Genomic DNA, 22,282 nt, shown 5'->3' with positions numbered 1-22,282 from the left:
TTTATGTCTAGTTTTGTTTTAGAATTAATCATGGATGTTTTTATTATTGTTTTTATGAGCTAAATTTCCCATTTAGGGAGGATGATGAATGTTGTTTAAAGTTTTTGCCTAGTTAATGAATAATTGTCATTCCTCCATCTTTATTGTGAAATTATCTATATTTGTGTTTGATTACATGTGTAACCTAGATCACCTTCTACATGTTCTATGATCTCAATTCTAAATTTGAAAAGTGAGAATTGAGAATGCTAAAATTGGATAATCGAGGTTCTATGTGAAACGAAAGTATTTGCATGACTTATGTGACAATTAGATTATTGCTCAATGCTGATTTCATGTTAGTTTAATTAAGGGATTAATTAGAGAACATGTGATTTAGAACCTAAAAGATCTGAAAAGAGTTAGGTTAATTATAATCTGTCATTCACTTCAAGAAAAGGATAGCAATTAGGCATTAATGATTGGGTAAACAAGCAACAAGATTCTCCTCCCTATTCTCTCATCTTGATTAATATTCACTTGTTTATTTAAGTTTCTTGAGTTATTTTATTCTTTTGAAATCGTAAAAAGTATTGATTTGCCAAATAGAATCATAAATATAATTTAGTGGTAATTAATTCAATTCTCTGTGGTTCGACCTCACTTGCGTGAATTTACTACTTAATTGCGTGTACTTGCGTATTGATTTTACAATTTTCGTAACACCTTCCCTCGATCTTCGACCGTGTGCAGAAGCTTCAAGACGTTGGCAGTGGTAGCTCCTTCTCCTTGCCCTTTGGTGCTTCAAGTTCAAAATGACAAATAAAGATTTATATTATATATATATTTTTGTTTTGGAAAAAATTATTAGCCCAGTCCAATGCAAAATTTGCCCACCCCAACCAAATCCGTCCCAACCTGCACCCGAAACTTGAAAACTCGCACTCCCAAACAAGTGGGTTCGATTCACACTCAAAATTTGCACCAGAAAAACCCACCTAATGTTCTCTTGCATGTTAAATATTTCACAACAAGTAATAAATTAATGCATCACTAGTTACAAATAATAAACTCTACTTCTAATTAATTCTATAAAAGGGTATTTATTCTAAAAATACCACTTATAATAATTATTCAGAACTTTAATAAACACAATATTGGACTCCGAACTCAGTCCAAGCTAAAATATTCATTGTAACCCCATCGCATTAACTCGACGAGAGTCACCTGTAACACAATAAATAAATTTTACTACATAATAATGTAGTCTATTAGTAGAAATATAGTGATAGTTACAAATTTACCTCAAATTATGAACATATTCCTAAACATATAAAGGGGAACTTAGAGTCAATAATTTACAAATATGATGATTCATATTGGATTATATAATTACAATCCCATATGAACACATAATCAAGTTGTTTAAGGTTGCTAACCCTCACAAATCTTTAGGATATTACACAAAGTTAGAGAGAATGCTTGCAAATTCGATTTGGATGGATGAATTTCCAAGTGTTAGCAGCTAACTTTTTACCTGAAGGGAATTTTGATCACTTTTCTGTCTACCCAATTAGGGTTGTTGGTCACAAACCACTTCGTTTCTTTCATAGTCAATATCTAGAGTATCAAAGTAGGTTGGCAAGAGATTGGGCAGGTGTACTGGTGAAGAAAACTCCTATGTTTTGTCTCTGTCAGAAACTTAAGAGACTCAAATGCGTTCTGAAGGAGATGAACCAATCTAGTTTTGGTGACATAGTTGTTAAGGAAAAGATTGTTAGACTTTTATTTGGGCTTACATTAAATTTTATTGGTTTTATTAAAACTTGGGTTGATTGGATAGTTCTTTGCTGTGTTAGCACATGTTGTTGGTGATCAATTGTTAATGGGCTTAGCATCTGTGAGTAAAGTCTAGGTGAAGCAGAAGTGTGGGCTTTTCTAGTTGACTGAAGCCTTTGATGAGCAGGCCCAAATTTCAACTAGGGTTTTGTAGCTAAGTCCCCTCCCTAACTCTATAAATACATATTGTCTCATCACAATTGTATACCTTTTGATAATCAGATAAAATAAACTGCTTCTGATTTAGAGATCTAGGGAGGAAGACTTAGTTGATAGTATTGCACTATCGAATTGGAGTATCTGTTGTGGATCAATCAGAGATAATTGCTATGGATCAATCAGGTACACATACCTAATTATTATATCTTATTATTGTGTTCTATGTTATATACAAATAGATCTTGGGTTAATTGTTAATTTATCTAACATGTGGTATCAGATTGCCTATTGTATATGATTTAGAACCTATAATTAGTATAATTAATTTGCACATGTTAATTATCCATAATTACATATGAATTTCGTTATTATTTTATGTTGAATTTTTTGTTTTTAAATCTTAAAACTTTAGGGGTTTTGTTTATCATTAAATTCTCGTTCTATTGATATATTATATGCATGAAATCATTGTGTATATTAAGAGAATTTTAACTTTAAAGTTTTAGGGTTTATATGATTATAATATGAAATTATAATTTGTGTATTTTGATTTTATTGTTTTTGATCTAAAATTGATTATAGATATCTCATTCTTAATTGTTTATGAATGTTCTTCAATGATTAATTTTGTATTTTGATCAAGATTGATATTCCAAATCAATTTTTTTATGTTCTTTATTTTTTGGATAGCTTTTCTTTAGATCTATTGTTTTTTAGCAATTAATAGCCGAAATTAGAGACAAAGATTGACTAGAAATCGATACCCGAACAAAACCCATTCAAAATTCGGTGTTTTCGTCGATTTTTTGGCCGGAAAACACTTGCAGACCCGACTGCACGAACCGGGTCGCGTGACCCGTTTGCAGGAACCGGCTGAAGGAAGAAGAAGGTTCCAGCCAGCGAAGCCCACTCGCGGCAGGTGGCGCGTGGGGCGCGTGGGGCCACGTCCGAGGTCCTTTTTCGACGTTTTTTTTTTCAGCGTGCTTAAAATTCAATTTCTGATTTTTCTATGATTTTTAATTAATTTTTTGACTCCGTTTAATAATTATTATTATTTTAATGATAATTATGTAGTTAAAAAATTATTAAAAAAATTTTTTTGATGATTTTTCGAAATCTATCGATCATAGAAAATTTTTTGGGTTTCTTCTCGTTCCATAAAACATAGTCACTCTCTTATTTAATTTATTTTGACTATGTAGTCTCCACCAATTTTCTTATATTCATATCTTTTGATTATTTGTTGTTCTAAAGTTATAAAACTTGGTTGTTTGATACAAAAATAATGTGTTATGGTGGACACTTTATTTTTTGATTATCACTATAATAAAAGCGATTATATATCTCTTTTGGAAATTTGGTTGAAAATTATTAATTTTCAATGATAGTTTTATCACCAAATTTCAAATGTTGAAGAAAATATTATATCTTTTGGTTGACTATATGTGTAATTACTTGCCCAAAGGTAGTATTTACATATATTAGTTCACATTCCATGAAGTGCGTTAATATTAAATATATATATATATTTTAATTATTTGCCCAAAGGTAATAATTTAAATATATAAATTTATTATTATTTTTTGTTTGAATTAATACATATTTTTAAGAAATTTATTTGCCCAAAGGTAATAAAATTCTTAAATGATATGTATTTTTTTCTTTGTTGTTAACTTCATGAAGGTAGATCATGTGTGTGTTATATTCTCACCCCAAAGGGGAGTTTATAATGACCAGTTGATTCTACAATATTTTCTAATACATTGCTCATATTGCTTATTCAAGTTTTAATTTTTTGAATTTTTCAGTCTCCTTTTCTGTGAACAACAATAATGCTTCCATCCATATTTTAAATGCTTCCAACTACAAGACATGGAAACGAGATGTGGAATTTACTTTAGGCATAATGGATATGGACTTGTGCCTACGAGAAGAAAAACCTGCTGATCTTACTGACTCCAGTACAGCTGCCGAGAGAACTCATCATGCACAATGGGAAATGTCTAGTCGTCTTAGTCTTCTTACTATGAAAAGATCCATTCCTGAACATCTATTAAGTGGTTTGCCAGACACTACAAATGCCAAAGAGTTTTTCAATGCTGTAGAAAAATTATACGACACTGGAGAAAACGCTGAAGCTGGACATCTTATGGATGAAATGACAACAATTAAGTATGATGAATTAAAAGGAGTGCGAGATTTTATTCTGAAATTGGTGAATGTTCAGTCCAAGTTGAAAGATCATAATATTCCCCTTCCTGACTCTTTCATTATTCATCGAGCTCTTCATGCTCTTCCTGCCTCTTTCAGCCTTATCAAGACAGCCTACAACACTTACAATCAAACATGGACTATCAGCGACCTAATTTCTCAGTGTGTAGCTGAAGAAAGCAAGCTTAAAAGGGAGAAGAATGAATCTGCTAACTATGTTTCTCACCTCAAGCCCAACAAAGGAAAAGGAAAATTCAAGAATAAAAATGATGGTGCTACTAAACAGAATGGTAATGGTAAGGAGCATAAGAATAAACAGAAGAATAACAATGGAAAGTCCAAATACTCTAATGTGAAGTGTTACTTTTGTGAAAAATTGGGGCATCGGAGAACGGACTGTCACAAATTTAAGACTTGGTTAGAAAAGAAGCAAGCACAATCAGGTAATCCATTAGCATGTGTTTGTTTTGAATCTAATCTAGTTGATGTTCCTATTGATTCTTGGTGGTTAGACAGTGGTGCTACTGTTCATGTTTCTGCTTCCTTACAGGGGCTAAGGGATCTCAGGAAGCCAAGTGAGAGGGAGTCCAAGCTTAAAGTGGGCAATGATGTTGGAGTTGACGTTATCTATGTTGGAACATTTATTCTTGAATTACAGTCTCGTGATAAGATTATTCTGAACAATACTTTTTATGTTCCTACTTTTAAAAGGAATTTAGTTTCGCTTCCGCTTTTGGTTAAACAAGGATATTCTTTTCATTTTGCAAATGATAATGTTGACATTATGCTTGACTCTCGAATTATTGGAAATTGCTTTTATTCTGATGGTCTTTACAAGTTGTCATTGGCTCCTTTAGATTCCTCTTTTAATGTTGTGAATATTGTGGGTAAAAGACCTCATATTAAGGAAACATCCTTATTTTTATGGCACAAAAGATTGGGTCATATTTCCAGAGAAAGGGTTGATCGTTTAATTAAATCTGAAATACTTCCTCCTCTTGATGCTTCTGATTAAGATACTTGTGTTGATTGTACTCGTGGAAAATTGACTAAAACAAGAAAGAAGACTGCAAACCGCAGTCAATCTTTATTGGAAATTATCCACACGGACATCAGTGGTCCTTATTCCACCACGTTGTGCAGAAATAAGTATTTTATAACTTTTATCGATGATTTTTCTCGTTATGGATTCACCTATTTAATTAAAGAAAAATCTGACGCCCTTGATAAACTCAAAATTTTTCGAAATGAGGTTGAGAAACAATTAGGAAGAGTCATCAAAGTTGTTCATTCTGATCGTGGAGGAGAATATTATGGTCGTTATACAGAATCTGGACAACACATGGGGCTTTTTGCAGAGTACTTACAAGAAAATGGTAGAGTTGCTCAATACACTATGCATGGTTCACCAGAGCAAAATGGCGTTGCTGAAAGGAGAAATCGCACTCTCATGGATATGGTTAGAAGTATGATGAGTAGAACAAATCTTCCAGAGTTTTTATGGGGTGAAGCACTTATGACTGCAACTTATATTTTAAATCGTGTTCCCAGTAAATGCGATTTCCCAAAACCCCTTTTGAGTTATGGACTGGGCGGAAGCCTAGTCTGAATCATCTTCGTGTATGGGGTTGTCCAGCTGAAGTAAAGATTTATGATCCTAATTTGAAAAAGTTAGATCCGAGAACAAATCGTTGTTATTTCATTGGTTATCCAATGCGCTCAAAAGGCTATCGCTTTTACTGTCCCACTCGTGGTACGCGAATTGTTGAATCTCAGACTGCTAAATTTCTGGAATTTGATGTTGCTGAAAAAATTCCTTCAACATCTCTTGAAATGGGGGAGTCCTCTTTAGGAATTTGTATTCCTATGTCATTTTCAAGAGATGATAATAGTAGTCTCCATCCTACTCCAGTTGGTAATGCTCCCATTGTTGATGAATACATTGCTCCCGATATCGAAGATGATGAAGGTCCTATTATTGATGAAGGGCCTATTAATGATGAAGCTCCTATTGTTAATGAGAATCCTGTTATTGAAGAAATTCCAGTTGTGGAAGATGTTATTCAAAACAATGATCAACAAAGAGAAGTTATTCCAGAAGTACCTCCTCTAAGAAGATCTCAGAGACAAAAGAAGTCAACAAAGTGTCATGATAATTTTGTTTATCTTGGAGAAGGAGAATATGATATTGATCATTTTGTGGATCCTGTCACTTTTAGTGAAGCACTTAATAGTCCACAATCTTCAAAATGGTTAACGAACACGGATGATGAGATCGACTCCATGAAGAAAAATGGTGTATGGGAGCTAGTTTTATTACCTGATGGTTTTAAACCAATAGGTTGTAAGTGGATTTTAAAGGCTAAAAGGGATAAAAAGGGACAGATTGAAAGGTTTAAAGCGCGTTTAGTGGCTAAAGGCTTTACTCAAAGAGAAGGTATTGATTACACTGAAACTTTCTCACCTGTTTCCACTAAAGATTCATTCAGAATTATTATGGCCTTAGTTGCACATTTTGATTTAGAGTTGCATCAAATGGATGTTAAAAGCGCTTTTCGAATGGAGAATTGAATGAGGAAGTCTATATGTCTCAACTTTGAAGGCTACAAGGAGAAAGGAAAAGAACACTTAGTTTGCAAGTTGAAACGATCCATTTATGGTCTCAAACAGCATCTCGCCAAAGGGTACTTGAAGTTTGACAAGGTTGTGACATCGTTTGGTTTCGTAGAGAACAAGTTTGATCAGTGTATTTATATGAAGATCAGTGGGAGTCGTTATATTTTTCTTGTTCTTTATGTAGATGACATTTTACTTGCCAGCAGTGATTTGTCACTACTAAATGAGACCAAAAATTTTCTGTCTTCCAATTTTGATATGAAAGATCTTGGAGAGGCATCCTATGTTTTGGGGATTGAGATCCATCGTGACAGGAATTGAAAAGTTCTTGGCTTATCTCAAGAAGCTTACATTAATCGTGTGCTCAAAAGGTTCAACATGGATTTGTGTAAAGCTGGTTCTGTTCCTATTCTAAAAGAGGACAAGTTCACTAAGCAGCAATGTCCTAAGAACGACTTGGAAAGAGGAGCAATGAAGAACATCCCTTATGCAAGTGTAGTAGGGAGTTTGATGTATGCTCAGGTTTGCACTCGACCTGACATAGCTTTCGTAGTCAATGTTCTTGGGAGATATTTATCTGATCCTGGCCTTGATCATTGGGTTGCAGCCAAGAAAGTTTTGAGATATTTGCAAAGAACGAAGAGTTTTATGCTTGTGTATAAGCATGTTGACATTCTTCGAGTTGTTGGTTATTCAGATTCAGATTTTGGTGGTTGTGTAGATGATTTAAAGTCAACTTCTGGCTATATTTTCACCTTGGCAGGTGCTGCTATTTCTTGGAAGAGTGTCAAACAGACTTTGATCACGTCATCTACTATGTATGCTGAGTTTGTTGCATGTTATGGGGCATCTTTGCAAGCTTTGTGGCTGAAGAATTTTATTTCGGAGATACGAGTGGTTGATTCTATTTCCACACCTATGCTAATCTATTGTGATAATAATGCTGCTGTTTTCTTTTCAAAGAATAACAAGATTAGTAGTGCTTCTAAACATATGGAAATAAAGTATCTCACTGTCAGAGATTTGGTCAAGAAATGAGACATTGTTATTGAAAATTGCAAGACCGAGTCGATGTTAGCAGATCCTCTAACCAAAGGGTTAAGTGCCGTGTTGTTTAATAAACATGTTGTTAATATGGGCATTTTAGAATCTTTTGATCTTTTGGGTTAGTGAGAGTTTTGTTTTCTGTTTGTTTTTAGAAATTATTATTTATAATTTTCTTAATAAAGTTATGAACTACATTTTATGTTTCAATATTTTATTATTGAATGGATATGTTTTCAATTATGTTTTGTTATATTCTCGGGAATGATTGAATTGAAAGCATGTGGTTCATATTGTTGTGATCATTGTCTTTTAAATTTATTTGCTTATTGACAATGATATGTTGTTGGCTTAATTCTTTATGCAAGTTTAGTGACACTTACTTATTTTAAGTGGTGTATGTTTAATTTCACTGGCTTATTTATTAAGCATCACGGTATTAGTGAAATTGAGGACTGATAAGGATATTATGTTATTTTAAATTGATCACATGTTGAACATAATTCCTTACCACACTACTAGACTTATTGACCGTGTCGATTTAATACTTTGGTATTTGTGATTATGAATGTCTTTTGTTGAGTTAAAAACAATATGATTGTCATAGTTCATTATCAAAGGTTAAATTGGACCGGTATGTTGAGATGCTATCAGAGAACTATCATTTTTTAAAGTGGCCACAAATGTTTTCCTGTTGTTCAACCCATGAGTCGTTTTCAAACAAATTATTTTGATATATAATATATATGTATTAAAATCAATGTAGCCCAAGTGGGAGAATGTTAGACTTTTATTTGGGCTTACATTAAATTTTATTGGTTTTATTAAAACTTGGGTTGATTGGATAGTTCTTTGCTGTGTTAGCCCATGTTGTTGGTGATCAATTGTTAATGGGCTTAGCATCTGTGAGTAAAGTCTAGGTGAAGCAGAAGTGTGGGCTTTTCTAGTTGACTGAAGCCTTTGATGAGCGAGCCCGGCCACTAGGGTTTTGTAGCTAAGTCCCCTCCCTAACTCTATAAATACATATTGTCTCATCACAATTGTATACCTTTTGATAATCAGATAAAACAAACTGCTTCTGATTTAGAGATCTAGGGAGGAAGACTTAGTTGATAGTATTGCACTATCGAATTGGAGTATCTGCTGTGGATCAATCAGAGATAATTGCTATGGATCAATCAGGTACACATACCTAATTATTATATCTTATTATTGTGTTCTATGTTATAATAATGTAGTCTATTAGTAGAAATATAGTGATAGTTACAAATTTACCTCAAATTATGAACATATTCCTAAACACATAAAGGGGAACTTAGAGTCAATAATTTACAAATATGATGATTCATGTTGGATTATATAATTACAATCCCATATGAACACATAATCAAGTTGTTTAAGGTTGCTAACCCTCACAAATCTTTAGGATATTACACAAAGTTAGAGAGAATGCTTGCAAATCCGATTTGGATGGATGAATTTCCAAGTGTTGCAGCTAACTTTTTACCTGAAGGGAATTTTGATCACTTTTCTGTCTACCCAATTAGGGTTGTTGGTCACAAACCACTTCGTTTCTTTCATAGTCAATATCTAGAGTATCAAAGTAGGTTGGCAAGAGATTGGGCAGGTGTACTGGTGAAGAAAACTCCTATGTTTTGTCTCTGTCAGAAACTTAAGAGACTCAAATGCGTTCTGAAGGAGATAGACCAATCTAGTTTTGGTGACATAGTTGTTAAGGAAAAGATAGCTAGAGAGAGACTTCTTGACTGTGAAAAAGAGGTAAACAACGACCCGTTAAACACTGAGTACTTAGCTACAGAAGTTTCAGCTAGCTAGAAAAGAATTTGCTACTGTTTCTTAGGCGTATTACTCTTTCATGAAGCAAAAAGCTAAAATGGCATGGCTTAATGAGGGTGATAATAATTCAAGGATGTTTCATAATAGCTTGTGTATGAGGATATTGCAGAATTCTGTCTATGCTATGAATGATGCCAATGGATTTTGGGCTTATGAATTAAGTATGGGTAGTGAACAAAGCGCTCTTAAATTTCTATAATCAGTTGTTGGGCACTAATCTGGTTCAAAGGAGGAAAGTTCTTAGAGGTATTGTTCGTGTGGGGCCTGTCCTTAAGGACTTCCAAATTCAAGCTCTGTTACAACAATATACAGGGGAAGAAATAAAGGAGGCCTTATATTCGATAACTGATCACAATCACAGAACAACATAATTTAACAACATTAAACACAAAACAATAAGCAATAAACAAGAGGAGGCCAGAACTTTTTGGTTTTCTTATAATGTCCCCAATTTTTTATAGTAAAAAAAAAAAAGAAAAGAAAAAACAGTACAATTTTATTTAATGTAATTATTATTATATCAAATTTTGTATTAGTCCCTAAATCCCAACTCCAACTGAATTTAGATATGACATGATTAAATTGCGTAATTTGTTGGGTCTCGAAGTTCTTGAATGGAATTCTATTTTTGCATTTTCCATTCATTTTTTTAATGGTAAAAACTTCGTGTATGATGCTAATGTTGTATTATTATACATATATATGGTTTTGATGAAAAATCATTGACAGGGTCGAAAAAACAAAGATTGTACATGATCTTCTACGCTTAAAAAGCTTTGATCATCTCCATGTTGATAGATGACTTGGGCTGTTCTAGCAAGGTCAAAACAGGCCGTGGTGATCGACCGAGGCAATGCACTAGGAGCCTTCAACTCTCCGTTTAGCTCTATCCACGAGCTTCTAATCAGTTTCTTGATGTGTTTTCTGGCCTCATCTTCCGATTCAATATTCTCTTCTTTCATATAACAATCTATGCTAGAAGCAACATCTCCTCTCTCTTGCTCCTCCTACATAATATCGAGTATAATTTAATATTTTTTTAATATATAAATATACTAAATTTTAAATAAAATTTTATGTACCTTGGCTGTTCCCAAATCATCCCAAAGTCTTAGAATTTTGCCTGAGTGGGAGAAGATCTCAGGATATGGGTGCATCATTGATATAGTTTGGTCTGTAATACCATGACCTATGAGGAAAAATGAGTGCACTAAGGCCATGTAGGATCCTCCACTAGTTACGCCGTTTGTTAAATATTGCTCTAGAGTTGGAGTGTATTTTTTGTCGAACCATTCTGCTTCGGTTAGAAATGCATCAAATATGTCTAACCACTGTATAACAACAACAAATATTATACAAACTTGTCAAACTACTGTATCTTTAGCTTATATTTGGTAAAATTTTAAAGACATATACATAATATTATAAATACGAACGTACCACTTTCTTTAAGTGTTGTGTAACGCATAATCCATGTTCTTTGAGAACTCTGTAGCCAATTTCATTAGTAGTATTGTATAGTGCCATGTATTAGGATTGTTAATCCTTCTATTCATGCTTGAAGATCATAGCAGTAGCAAAGTGAAAGAGAAGAGAAAGATCAGAGAAAGATCAGGGAAAGAGAAAGAAAGAAGGAAAGAGATCTGTTTGTATTATTGTCTTAATGAATTTGATACAAGAGCAGAGTCAATTTATATAGAGTACATACCAGTACAGATTGAAATGAAGCAAGCTTAATCTAACTGAAATAACAACCTCTGAACAGTAATAACAACTTACTAACCGACTCTGACAACAGATCTCCTAATACCTCCCCGCAAACTCAGAATTGGTAGGTCTATCAATTGTGAGTTTGGATCGAAAACCAGAAAAACTTTGAGTAGAAACTGGTTTAGTAAGGCCATCAGCAAGTTGATCCAAGGCAGGAACATGTTTCACTTGCACTTGTTGCCGAAGAACCTTTTCTCGCACAAAGTAAAGATCAAGCTCAATGTGTTTTGTGCGAGCATGTAAGACAGGGTTTGCAGCAAGTAGAACGGTGCTGAGGTTGTCACACCAAACAACCGGAGCTGTGGATTGAGTAATCTGAAGCTCAGTAAAGAGTGATTGAAGCCAGGTGAGTTCAGAGACGACATTAGCAAGGCTGCGATACTCTGCTTCAGTGCTGGAACGGCTGATTGTTTGTTGCTTCTTGCATTGCCAAGTAATTAAGTTGCCTCCTAAAAAGATAGCAAATCCAGAAGTAGAGCGCCTGTCATCAGGATCCGATGCCCAATCAGCATCACAAAAGGCAACTAGATCAGTTGAGAGAGACTTATGGAAGTGCAAACCATAATCTATAGTGCCACTGAGGTATCGAAGGATACGCTTTACAGCTTGCCAATGAGGTTGTAAAGGAGATTTCATGAACTGACAGACTTTGTTTACACTATAGGAGAGTTCAGGCCGAGTAATTAGCAAGTATTGTAAAGCCCCCACAATCGACCTATAAAGCTGAGGATTGTCAAATGGTTCATGACCATGAGCAGATAGTTTTAAACCACTTACCATGGGAGTTGGCAGAGGCTTAGCATCCTCCATTTGAGCTTTAATAAGAAGGTCACGAATATACTTTGACTGAGATAAGTGCAACCCGTGAGGTGTGGTCTGAACTTCAATACCCAGAAAATATGTTAGATTGCCAAGATCCTTGAGAGAAAACTGAGAATTCAGAGAGTTGATGATGGTGGTTATGAGAGTGGAGTCACTGCCGGTGATGACTATATCATCTACATAAACCAAGATGAATGTAGTAGAGGAGGATGTGTGTAAAATGAACAAAGACCTGTCAGATTTTGAGGATGTAAACCCAAGAGCAAGAAGACTGGTGTGTAACTTGTCAAACCAAGCCCGTGGAGCCTGTTTGAGCCCATACAAGGCCTTGTGAAGCTTGCACACAAGGTGAGGAGCATCAGGAAGAACAAACCCGGGGGGCTGGTGCATGTAAACTTCCTCATGCAAATCTCCATTGAGAAATGCATTATTAACGTCCAATTGCTTAATATTCCATCCTCGAGATATAGCAATGGACAGAACCACACGAATGGTGACTGGCTTAACCACGGGGCTAAAGGTTTCAGTAAAATCGAAACCGGGTTGCTGATGAAAACCTTTAGCCACAAGACGAGCTTTGTACTTGGATGTGGTTCCATCAGGATTCTCTTTCTTGCGATAAACCCACTTACAACCAATGGCCTCTCTCCCTTCAGGTAACACAACATATGTCCATGTTTTATTTTTCTTTAAAGCCACCATTTCATCAGACATAGCACCATTCCATTGAGCACTTTGCAAAGCTTGTTTGACACTTGTTGGCTCTTTGGTAGCCAAATAAACTTTCATTTTCCTTATACCAGACTTGGCACGAGTCTGCATAGAATGAGTATTTTGAGAGGCTGCTGTGTTGTTGTTAGGATCAGGTATATTAGAGGCAGCAGTAGCAGATGTGGGTTCTGCTCTTGGAGGCACAACAACAGTGTCAGAAGCAGACCGATTAGTGGCTGAGCAGACATTAGGCTCCTGTGTTGGTGCTGATGAAGTGTCTGCAGTAGCAGATATTGGTTCAGCATCAGTAACTGAGCGAGGAACAGCTGTTGTTGTTGGTGGAGACACAGTAGGAATGGTGGGAACCTGCAAAGGCATGTAAGAGCTGCATAGAAAATCATTAGTGACAGAGCCATGATCAGTGGGAGATGCATCTGTTGACTGGGAAGTTGGAGTAGACACAGTAGGAATGGTAGCAGAGGGATAGAAGGATGACATAACATCAGATGTTATAGGAGTGTGATTTTGGGAAGCATGGGGAAAAGTGCACTCATCAAAGATAACATCCCTCGAAATATAAACTCTACCCGATGCATCTAAACATTTATATCCCTTATGATTTAAGCTATAACCAATGAAGGTACATGGAGAGGACCTAAATTGGAGCTTATGTTTATTGTAGGGTCTAATGTTTGGATAGCAAGAGCATCCAAATGTCTTAAAGCTATTGTAATCGGGTTTAACATTGAAGAGTGCTTCTATGGGAGATTTATGCATAAGGACAGGTGTAGGCAATCGGTTATGAATATAAACAGCTGTCCTAAATGCTTCATCCCAAAACTTTAAGGGCATGGATGCTTGGGCAAGTAAAGTGAGGCCATTTTCAACAATGTGCCTATGTTTGCGCTCAGCTAAGCCATTTTGTTCATGAGTGGTGGGACACGGGTGCCTATGGACAATACCAGCTTCTTGTAGTGTATTAGTGAATGACCTATACTCTCCCCCCCAATCTGTTTGAAGCACCTTTATCTTAGTGCCAAGTTGTAATTCAGATTCAGCTTTAAAGTGTTGAAAGGTTTTTAAGGCTTCATCTTTGGTTTTAAGCATATAGATCCATGTAAATCTTGAATATGCATCAACAAAGTGGACATAGTACTTATAACCATTGACTGAAGGAGTAAAAGAGGGTCCCCATAGATCTGAAACAACAAGCTCAAGAGGCTTAGTATATGTAGTAGCAGAAGTTTTGGGAAAGGGAAATTTATGAATTTTGCCCAAACAACAAGCTGAACAAATGGAATTAGAACTTTTATTAACACTTGGCAGATTACATGCATTGAGCACAGACTTGACTATCCTTTCAGAAGGATGGCCAAGTCGATTGTGCCAAATATCAAAGGAAGACATACAAGGCTGTGTTTTGATGAAAGTGGAATCAGTACACTGAGGTGAAATAGAAGCCGAAGCAGTCAAGATTTGTGGCTGAACTTGTGACTGATGTGAAGGAGTGGAAAACACAGCAGGAGTGGAAGGAGAGGGACTGAGATGGACCTCGGATGAGTCAAAGGAATACAGGCCATTCCGGTACGTCCCAGTCAAGAGCACCTGATGATGGACCTGATCTTTGACATAGCACACATCAGGGTGAAACTCAAAAAACACATGGTTATCTCTAGCAAATTTGGATACACTAAGTAAATTCTTAGTTAAAGCAGGAACATGGAGCAAATTATTTAACAAAAGAGGAGAAGAGTTGGAGGAATTAGAAATGAAAGAATGGCCAATATGGTTGATGGACAAACCTGTACCATCCCCAACAAACAGCTGTTCTGGGCCCTCATAGACTGTGCAAGAAGCAAGATTCTGAGCATCAGGGGTGCAATGATTCGTGGCACCAGAATCTGGGTACCAATTGGTGTCATTCTGATTCATAGTATGCAGCAGGTGAGCTTGGGGAGATGTAGTGTTGTTTGGTGACACCCCGGTGAAACTCTTATCGAATCTGTAGAAGCAATCCACCACTGTGTGACCAACTTTATGACAGAGTTGGCATTGGGGACGACCTGAAGAAGAACCAACCCTGCCTCCACGATTATTACCCCCTCGGTTAGATTGAGGGAATTGAGAAGGATTATATTGGGGCAGATTGTAGTTGAATCCCCTGGGAGTAAACATATTTGGAAAATATGGAGTGCCTCTGGGAGTGGAATTGCTTCTTGAACCAGAGAAATGGGGAACATAAGATCCAAATTGCATATTACTTCTTGGAGAAAAACCAGGAGGAAAACTTGGTCTCGATCGATTCTGATAGGCCATATTTGCTTCTGGTTGTTGTGGATCAGCATCAGTGACAGCAAGATTGACATTAAGATCAGGTTCTTGGTCAGTCTTCTCAATCCTGGACTCTGAGGCAAGAAGCAGAGCTTCAATCTCCCCCACAGTGTATCCCTCAATGCGAGTATTAGTCGAAATGACAAACGTGTCATAGGCACTTGGAAGCCCCTTGAAGATCGCAGCAATGTGATCGCGATCACTGAGAATTTCACCAACAGAGGCAAGAAGATCGACGTGTTGCTTGACTTTAAGTAAGTAATCATTGAGAGATTGAGTACCTTTCCTTAGATTTTGCAATTTGGTTCTGAACTCAAGAATCTTGGATGATACTTGCAACGTGAAGTGTTTTTCCAAGGTAGACCAAATCTGTCTAGCTGTATGGCACCCCACCATTCGAGTAAGCAGGCTTTCGGACATCGACGAAAGGATCCAAGAAACCAGTAGCTGATCCTGAACATCCCAGTCAAGAAACTCAGGATTATACGTTTTGGAGGCACGATCTGCATCACTTAAGAATTGTGGAGGTGGAGCAACATCTTCGATGAACTTCAATAGGCGATTTCCACGAATAGCAGCAAGAACCTGCTGTTTCCAGAGCAAGAAATTGTGATCGTTAAGCTTTACAGAAAGATTGTGAGAAAAATAGACAGGGGAGAACTCATCTGAAGCTCGGTTTCGATTTCTTTGAGGTGCAGGATACGAATTCGTAGTGTTTCCCAGGTTCGATTGATTTGCTTGATTCTGAGTTCCAACAGTCGCCATGTTAGCACTCAACGGAGGAAAATCAAGTTCTGATACCATATTAGGATTGTTAATCCTTCTATTCATGCTTGAAGATCATAGCAGTAGCAAAGTGAAAGAGAAGAGAAAGATCAGAGAAAGATCAGGGAAAGAGAAAGAAAGAAGGAAAGAGATCTGTTTGTATTATTGTCTTAATGAATTTGATACAAGAGCAGAGTCAATTTATATAGAGTACATACCAGTACAGATTGAAATGAAGCAAGCTTAATCTAACTGAAATAACAACCTCTGAACAGTAATAACAACTTACTAACCGACTCTGACAACAGATCTCCTAATACCATGTAACATATTTTCATGTACTCAGGAAGCTTGTCCATTGCACCAAGATCCCATCTAATAAAAAAAATATATAATAGAGAACAAAGCAAAATTAGCACTGATACTCAAACTGTTATGTATGTTTTTATGTATTAGTTTATTGTATATGCAACCTTAGAATTGCATGATTGAACAAGTGGAGTTCATCCAAAGATCCGTAAGTGTCGTAGATATCATCAATGACTAGTAAGATTGAAACAGTTTTGGCCAGCTCAATCCGGACGTTGGAATAGCATTTCCCAGGGAATATTCCCACTACCCATAGAAAACATTCTAAGGGTCGATCTCTTGCAAAACCAAGTTTCTCAACCAGACCCAACTGTTTCCACCACCTGAAACAAAAACACAATATCATCCTCGTTACATTAATATATTAAACCTTAATCCTTTGCTCTGTTGGATTGAGGGGAGTGATATGGGATCGATGAAGAGGGTGTGGTTTGGTTGGCGTGGTTATCAGGTGTGTTATTAGGTGATTTCTCAGCTAATTTGGCGTGCTACTTGCCATTCTTTTGGACTTGGTTCTTGTGCATCAGTTTAGTTTCAAAATCTACATTATTAATAGTGATTCCATTAGTTGGATTAATAAGCTTTACATTAATTTTAGTTTTCAAACTATTTTATGAAATATGTATTTTTTATTAGCTGCTGTTATTGGTAGTGGTTTTCTTGCAGTATTATTCCGCGATCAGCGAATAGTGTTGCTCTACGTCTAACAACCACTGTTACTAGTATAAAAAAGTGTGTTTGGACAAAGGTTTGTCCTGAATTTTAAATTCTTCTATAACAACAAAATTTTTTTAATAAATTTTGCATTTCTTTTTTTTTTAAAAAAAAAGCAAAATATATTAAACCTTAAATATCTCCTCTGAACCAAGCTAGTACTAATGCCATTTTACTAAACCTCACTTTTTTTATGTTACTTCAAACTTTTACTTTTACTATAATAACATTTTTCTATATTTTTCTCTACATGGTTAAATATTATATCTCTAAATATTTTATTTATAAACCAAAAAAATAAACAAATATATATTTTAAATTTTTAAAATGTGTTTAGCTCACTTTCATCTAAATGTAGCTAATAAGAAAATGAAGTAAGCTATATATTTAGATTTAATGAGTTGGGACTGCTGGAATATATGCAATAATTCAAATAACTAATAACGTACATAAATTTATTACCTTATGATCTCGGTTAATTCTCTTTTGTGGAGTGACTGAAGCTCGTTAAATTCTAACTTGGCTAAGTCAAGAAGAGCAGGGCAGTGGTTTAATTCTTTGCCATATTCGTCGATGTAGTTTCGAGCTTCTAATGGTGCCATCCTCAGGTGTCTAGGGAGCTCCAAGGCTTTGGCAACTTCATTTTGTAGCTTTTGGGTTATGAAAGGCATCGAACTTTTCAGATGAGATCTTGTGAATTCCATTGCCTTCACCAATGATTCTTCACAATTTGCTGCAAGGTAGGATGCCTCATACAAGCTCAGCATACCCAATGTGTCTTGGCCCATTATTACATCCTCTATTTCTCCTTTTTGGTTGATGAATTTGTCAAAAACATCTGTACATAATAATAATGGTCTAAGAAAATGAATCCAGATCCTCTGTCTAAATTTTCTATCTATTTCTCTATCTACACAATTAAATAAATAAATTCACAGCATAACTTCCGTTACATCATTGTACACATACTCATTAAATATTAATTTTCATTTTTTTTAAAAAAAAATGTAATATATTGGGACGAACATTGACTCCACACTGCACATTTATTTTTGGTTTTTCATTTTTTTTTCTTAAAACTTTTTTTTTTTATTCTGAACGTAGTTTTTAATTTTTCTTAAATGTGTGAATCTTTAAAGACCCACTAAAATTAGACTCCCTTATATATATAAGATAGCATTTAAAGTTAAATTAGAATATTTTTCTATAAAAATTACACTATATATTTGAGTTTTTTGCAATCCCATTAGAAATGGCCTAATGCTTAGTGGGTCCTGCTGCATATGCATTTAAGAAAACAAGAATTGATTTAATAAGGAATGTGTGGAGTGATATAACGGAAGAAGCTTAATAAATTAACGGTGTAGTTAATTTATTAATTAACGTGGCAATATTTAATTAGATAGACAGAAAAATTGATAGGAAATTTGGACAGGATCCTTTCCTGGTCCTAAGAAAATTGAGTTTTCTTTGTTTTGAAAAGGAAAATATTTGTTAGAGGTGGACGTTCCCATTTCAGAAGGTCTAAACAAATTAAGCTCTAAATTAAGATATTTTTACACAAAGTGCTTCAAATTACATTTCTTTTTATTATTTTATATGGGCTCGTTTGGAACGCCGTATTAGGTCGTATTGTATTGTATTATATTGAATTGCATTTTATGCAATATTTTTATGTAAAACTATATGTGGTATTAACTTTTATGGACACCTAAATATATAATATTTTAGTATAAATTAAAGTTTAACATAGTATTATATAAAAATATGATATATAATCCAATTCAATATAATACAATACAATACGACCTAATACGGCGTTCCAAACGAGCCCTAAATATTTTATTTTACTAGAGTGAACCATAAAAATAACATATAATTCAATACAAATATAATTTTTTGTGAAAACAACCGCGCGTCCATAATTTTAAACAAATTGTAAATTCATATTTTTGTCATTTAATTTTTTATTATTTTTGGATATTTATAAAAATATCTCTTTAAATTAAATATGTTAGAGAAGCCCCATATTTAGTTTTGTTGAGTGTCCCAATTCGTTAGGAACATCCTTGTACATGTTAATTCACTTTGATAAATCATATTAGTTTTACACTAAACTCTATTGCCATGACTGATTTTATTTTATAAATTATTTCATAAAACATTTACTACAATTACAATATACCTGAGGTAGTTGGAAAGCCATTATGCCTGAGTAGCCGAAAACGAAGCCCCGTGTTAAAGAGGTCATCTTGGCCGGAATTGAAATCTGACAACATCTGAAGGATTACTTTGATTTCTTCTTCGAAATAATGGCCAACTCCCAACCGTTGGATGCTATCTATGAGCCTCATTTTGTAACTTTGATCATCAGTAGGTTTTCGTAATGCCATTTCAACCTTTTTGATCAACAGCTCTTCCGAGGTAGTACTCTTATAATTGTCATAATAATCAGCGACCATCTAATTATTCATACAATAAAATCCATTCTATGTCATAAATTAGAAAAATAATGAAACTAAATATTTCCTACATATATTAGTATATATTTATATAGTTACGTACCCCTGGATCATGATCTATTGACAATAATGGTGGTGGTGATGATGATGATGATATACTCTGGCATTTTGTTGACATGAATAATGGATTACCAAAACGAGGAAGCTTATAATTCTTCTTCTTCTTCAGTGAATAAACTTCTCTAATAACCGATGGCCTCTTTGAGAAAGTAGCCGAGTATAAAGATGAGTAGCTAATGAACTTCACTCCTGCCATTTGCATTATTTCTATATTCTTCTTCTGTATGCTGAGTTTTAATTACTACAAGCTCCATAAATTTATATATAGATGCAATTATGCATGCATTATGACAGCATACATTTTAATAGTGGTCAAAAACCAACCAATAAACTGTACAAATTAATATTTTTATATTATTCAACTTGCAAATGCATTATGGACAAGAGAATACCGTAAAATAAGAAATCTATATTATAATATAAAATTAAGAAAGCATATTGACTCGTTTTGTGTTATATAATAATAGATTGAGTTATATATTATATTTCTATATAATATATTTTGATAAATTTTAATTTGTATTAAATTATTATATATTAGACTAAATAAGATTTTTATTTTCTGGATTTTGACATGTTTTAAATTATATTCTCTGAATTTCTCTGTCAATTAAAAATTCTCTTTGAACTATTGAAATTGTTAGATTTAAGCACTTTTGTCCAATTTCATTCAATTTTACTAATTCGGTGATTGTTCATGTACTAAATTATGCTTTTTAGACTTTAATATCTACCAAATCATGTCCCTCAAACTTTGAAACATACCAAATCATGTCTAGTGAACTTTGATTCATGCTAGATTTTCTTTACTATATAATTGGACAAAAAGTTTTTACATCCAACAATTTCAATAATCCAGGAGAAATTTTTAACGGTCTTATATGTTCAAAAAAATATAATTTGGTACATAAATATATTAAAATTTGGGGGACAAAAATCTTAATTAGCCTATATATATTATTATATACATATAAAAATTAGGGGAATTACCCCATATACTATTTTTTTTTAACTTTTTTTTCAAATTTACGGTTTGGGTTTCTAAAGTGGTTGCAGGGCTAGTTGCAATATGGGTTTCTGTACGATTTTTTGTTATAATTTAGGTTGCAGCGCTAGTTGCAATAGGAGTTTCTATGTAAAATTCTGTAAAAATGCAAAAAAAAAAAAACTGTCTTGAAATGTAAAAATTTTTTAAAAAAAAACCCTAAAAATTAAAACTACATATAACTTTACATAAAAAATTATATAAAATATAATTTAATATAATAATACAAAATATTTAATATGCCGTACAAAACTAATTATATATTTTTTTTAGGAACTAACTATATATATAATTAGACACCAAAGTTGTTTGATGTAGCGCAAGTCACGAAACACATCCATTATTGTTGTTGATCTTGATTTTGTGGTCTTCTCTTCAACTTGGATGGAATTGAGATCTCAATTATTTGGTCAAATATATAATATATTCCATTTTGGTTTGCTTTGAAATATATATCATAACAAAAATTAAAACTTTTAATAATCGGTAAAGGATCTTTAATTAGTTAGAAAAACTGTTTCAATATAATTTTAAACATTTAAAAATACTATTTATTGCACCTCTCGATACCGAAAAAGATATAAGATTTAACAATATACAGATTTTTATTAACCAAATTAATAGTCTTTTTTTTTAATAAATATACTATAGAAATAAACACATAATTAATAACACTAAATATTTTACGTGATTTTGAAGTTAAAATTTATATATTTCACAAATCCTTATTATTATTATGGATATTTTCTGAAATAAAGAATACAATATTAGTCTTTGAATAAATATTTTTCTCTCAAATTCGTCTAGAGGATAAAAATGAGGAATGTGTGAATAAATGAAATGAGAAGAATGTTCATGTTTCATTAATAGTTGTAAATGAATTATTCTAAAAGGAATAACTGTCAACTTATATTCCTATAAATAGGGACAGAATCCATAGAAAGTTATTGCTGACTTAAAAGGTTACATCTCGTCCAACATGATGAGTTCTCCTTCGTGTCCATTCAAATAGGAAAAACGCTAAGTGTTGAAAAATAACTCATCTTGTTATATCCCTTCATTAATATTAGCAATGTGAGGTGATCATCACACTATATGTGTAACACGAGGCAGTTTAATATGCTACTTCTATTCTGCTCAGGTAGGAAAATATCCTCTTTATTTAACTAAATTTATCTTGAGGCAGATATATGTCTCGTTAATACCAGTTTAATAGTTATTACTTTTGTCTCGCATAAGACTAAACAGTCAATGAGTTTGAATATTTTCTATCAAACTTATATATAATTGTGACAAGTTATTTAATTGTATTTAATGATACAACATTATTAATTATTATATTCTTCGAGTTGATTTACATTCCTTTTGTAGGACACGTGTCATCCTCTGGCACATAGCTGAATTTCGGGTTTAACAATTATAGATATGCCCTTCAAAAATTAAGTATTAATTTGTTTTTAAAATATGC

General features: G+C 34.0%; 1 protein-coding gene across 1 annotated transcript; it reads right to left on the bottom strand.

The window, feature by feature from the left end:
* Positions 1–10,120: 10,120 nt before the first annotated feature.
* Positions 10,121–20,022, bottom strand: LOC115699029 (probable terpene synthase 11). The gene is made up of 8 exons (XM_061101947.1): positions 19,753–20,022; positions 19,373–19,649; positions 17,650–18,025; positions 16,578–16,796; positions 16,431–16,479; positions 11,146–11,235; positions 10,788–11,036; positions 10,121–10,712 (listed from the first exon to the last, which is right to left on the bottom strand). Exons 1-8 carry the CDS (start codon positions 19,969–19,971, stop codon positions 10,425–10,427), a joined length of 1,767 nt encoding a protein of 588 aa, XP_060957930.1. The 5' UTR covers positions 19,972–20,022; the 3' UTR covers positions 10,121–10,424.
* Between the last annotated feature and the right edge of the window lie 2,260 nt (positions 20,023–22,282).

Source organism: Cannabis sativa, chromosome 8, assembly GCF_029168945.1.
Source record: "Cannabis sativa cultivar Pink pepper isolate KNU-18-1 chromosome 8, ASM2916894v1, whole genome shotgun sequence".
NCBI lineage: Eukaryota > Viridiplantae > Streptophyta > Magnoliopsida > Rosales > Cannabaceae > Cannabis > Cannabis sativa.
Note: the sequence above shows the minus strand (reverse complement) of the source record. Positions and strands in the feature narration are given on the sequence as shown.

Coding starts and splice junctions, on each gene's coding strand:
- LOC115699029 (XM_061101947.1), bottom strand. CDS start 19,971: ATGCAAATGGCAGGAGTGAAGTTCATTAGCTACTCATCTTTATACTCG. Junction 18,026..19,372: donor TGGCTTTCCAACTACCTCAG/GTATATTGTAAT, acceptor TATTATGTACAG/ATGTTTTTGACAAATTCATC. Junction 16,797..17,649: donor GAATTAACCGAGATCATAAG/GTAATAAATTTA, acceptor TTTTTGTTTCAG/GTGGTGGAAACAGTTGGGTC.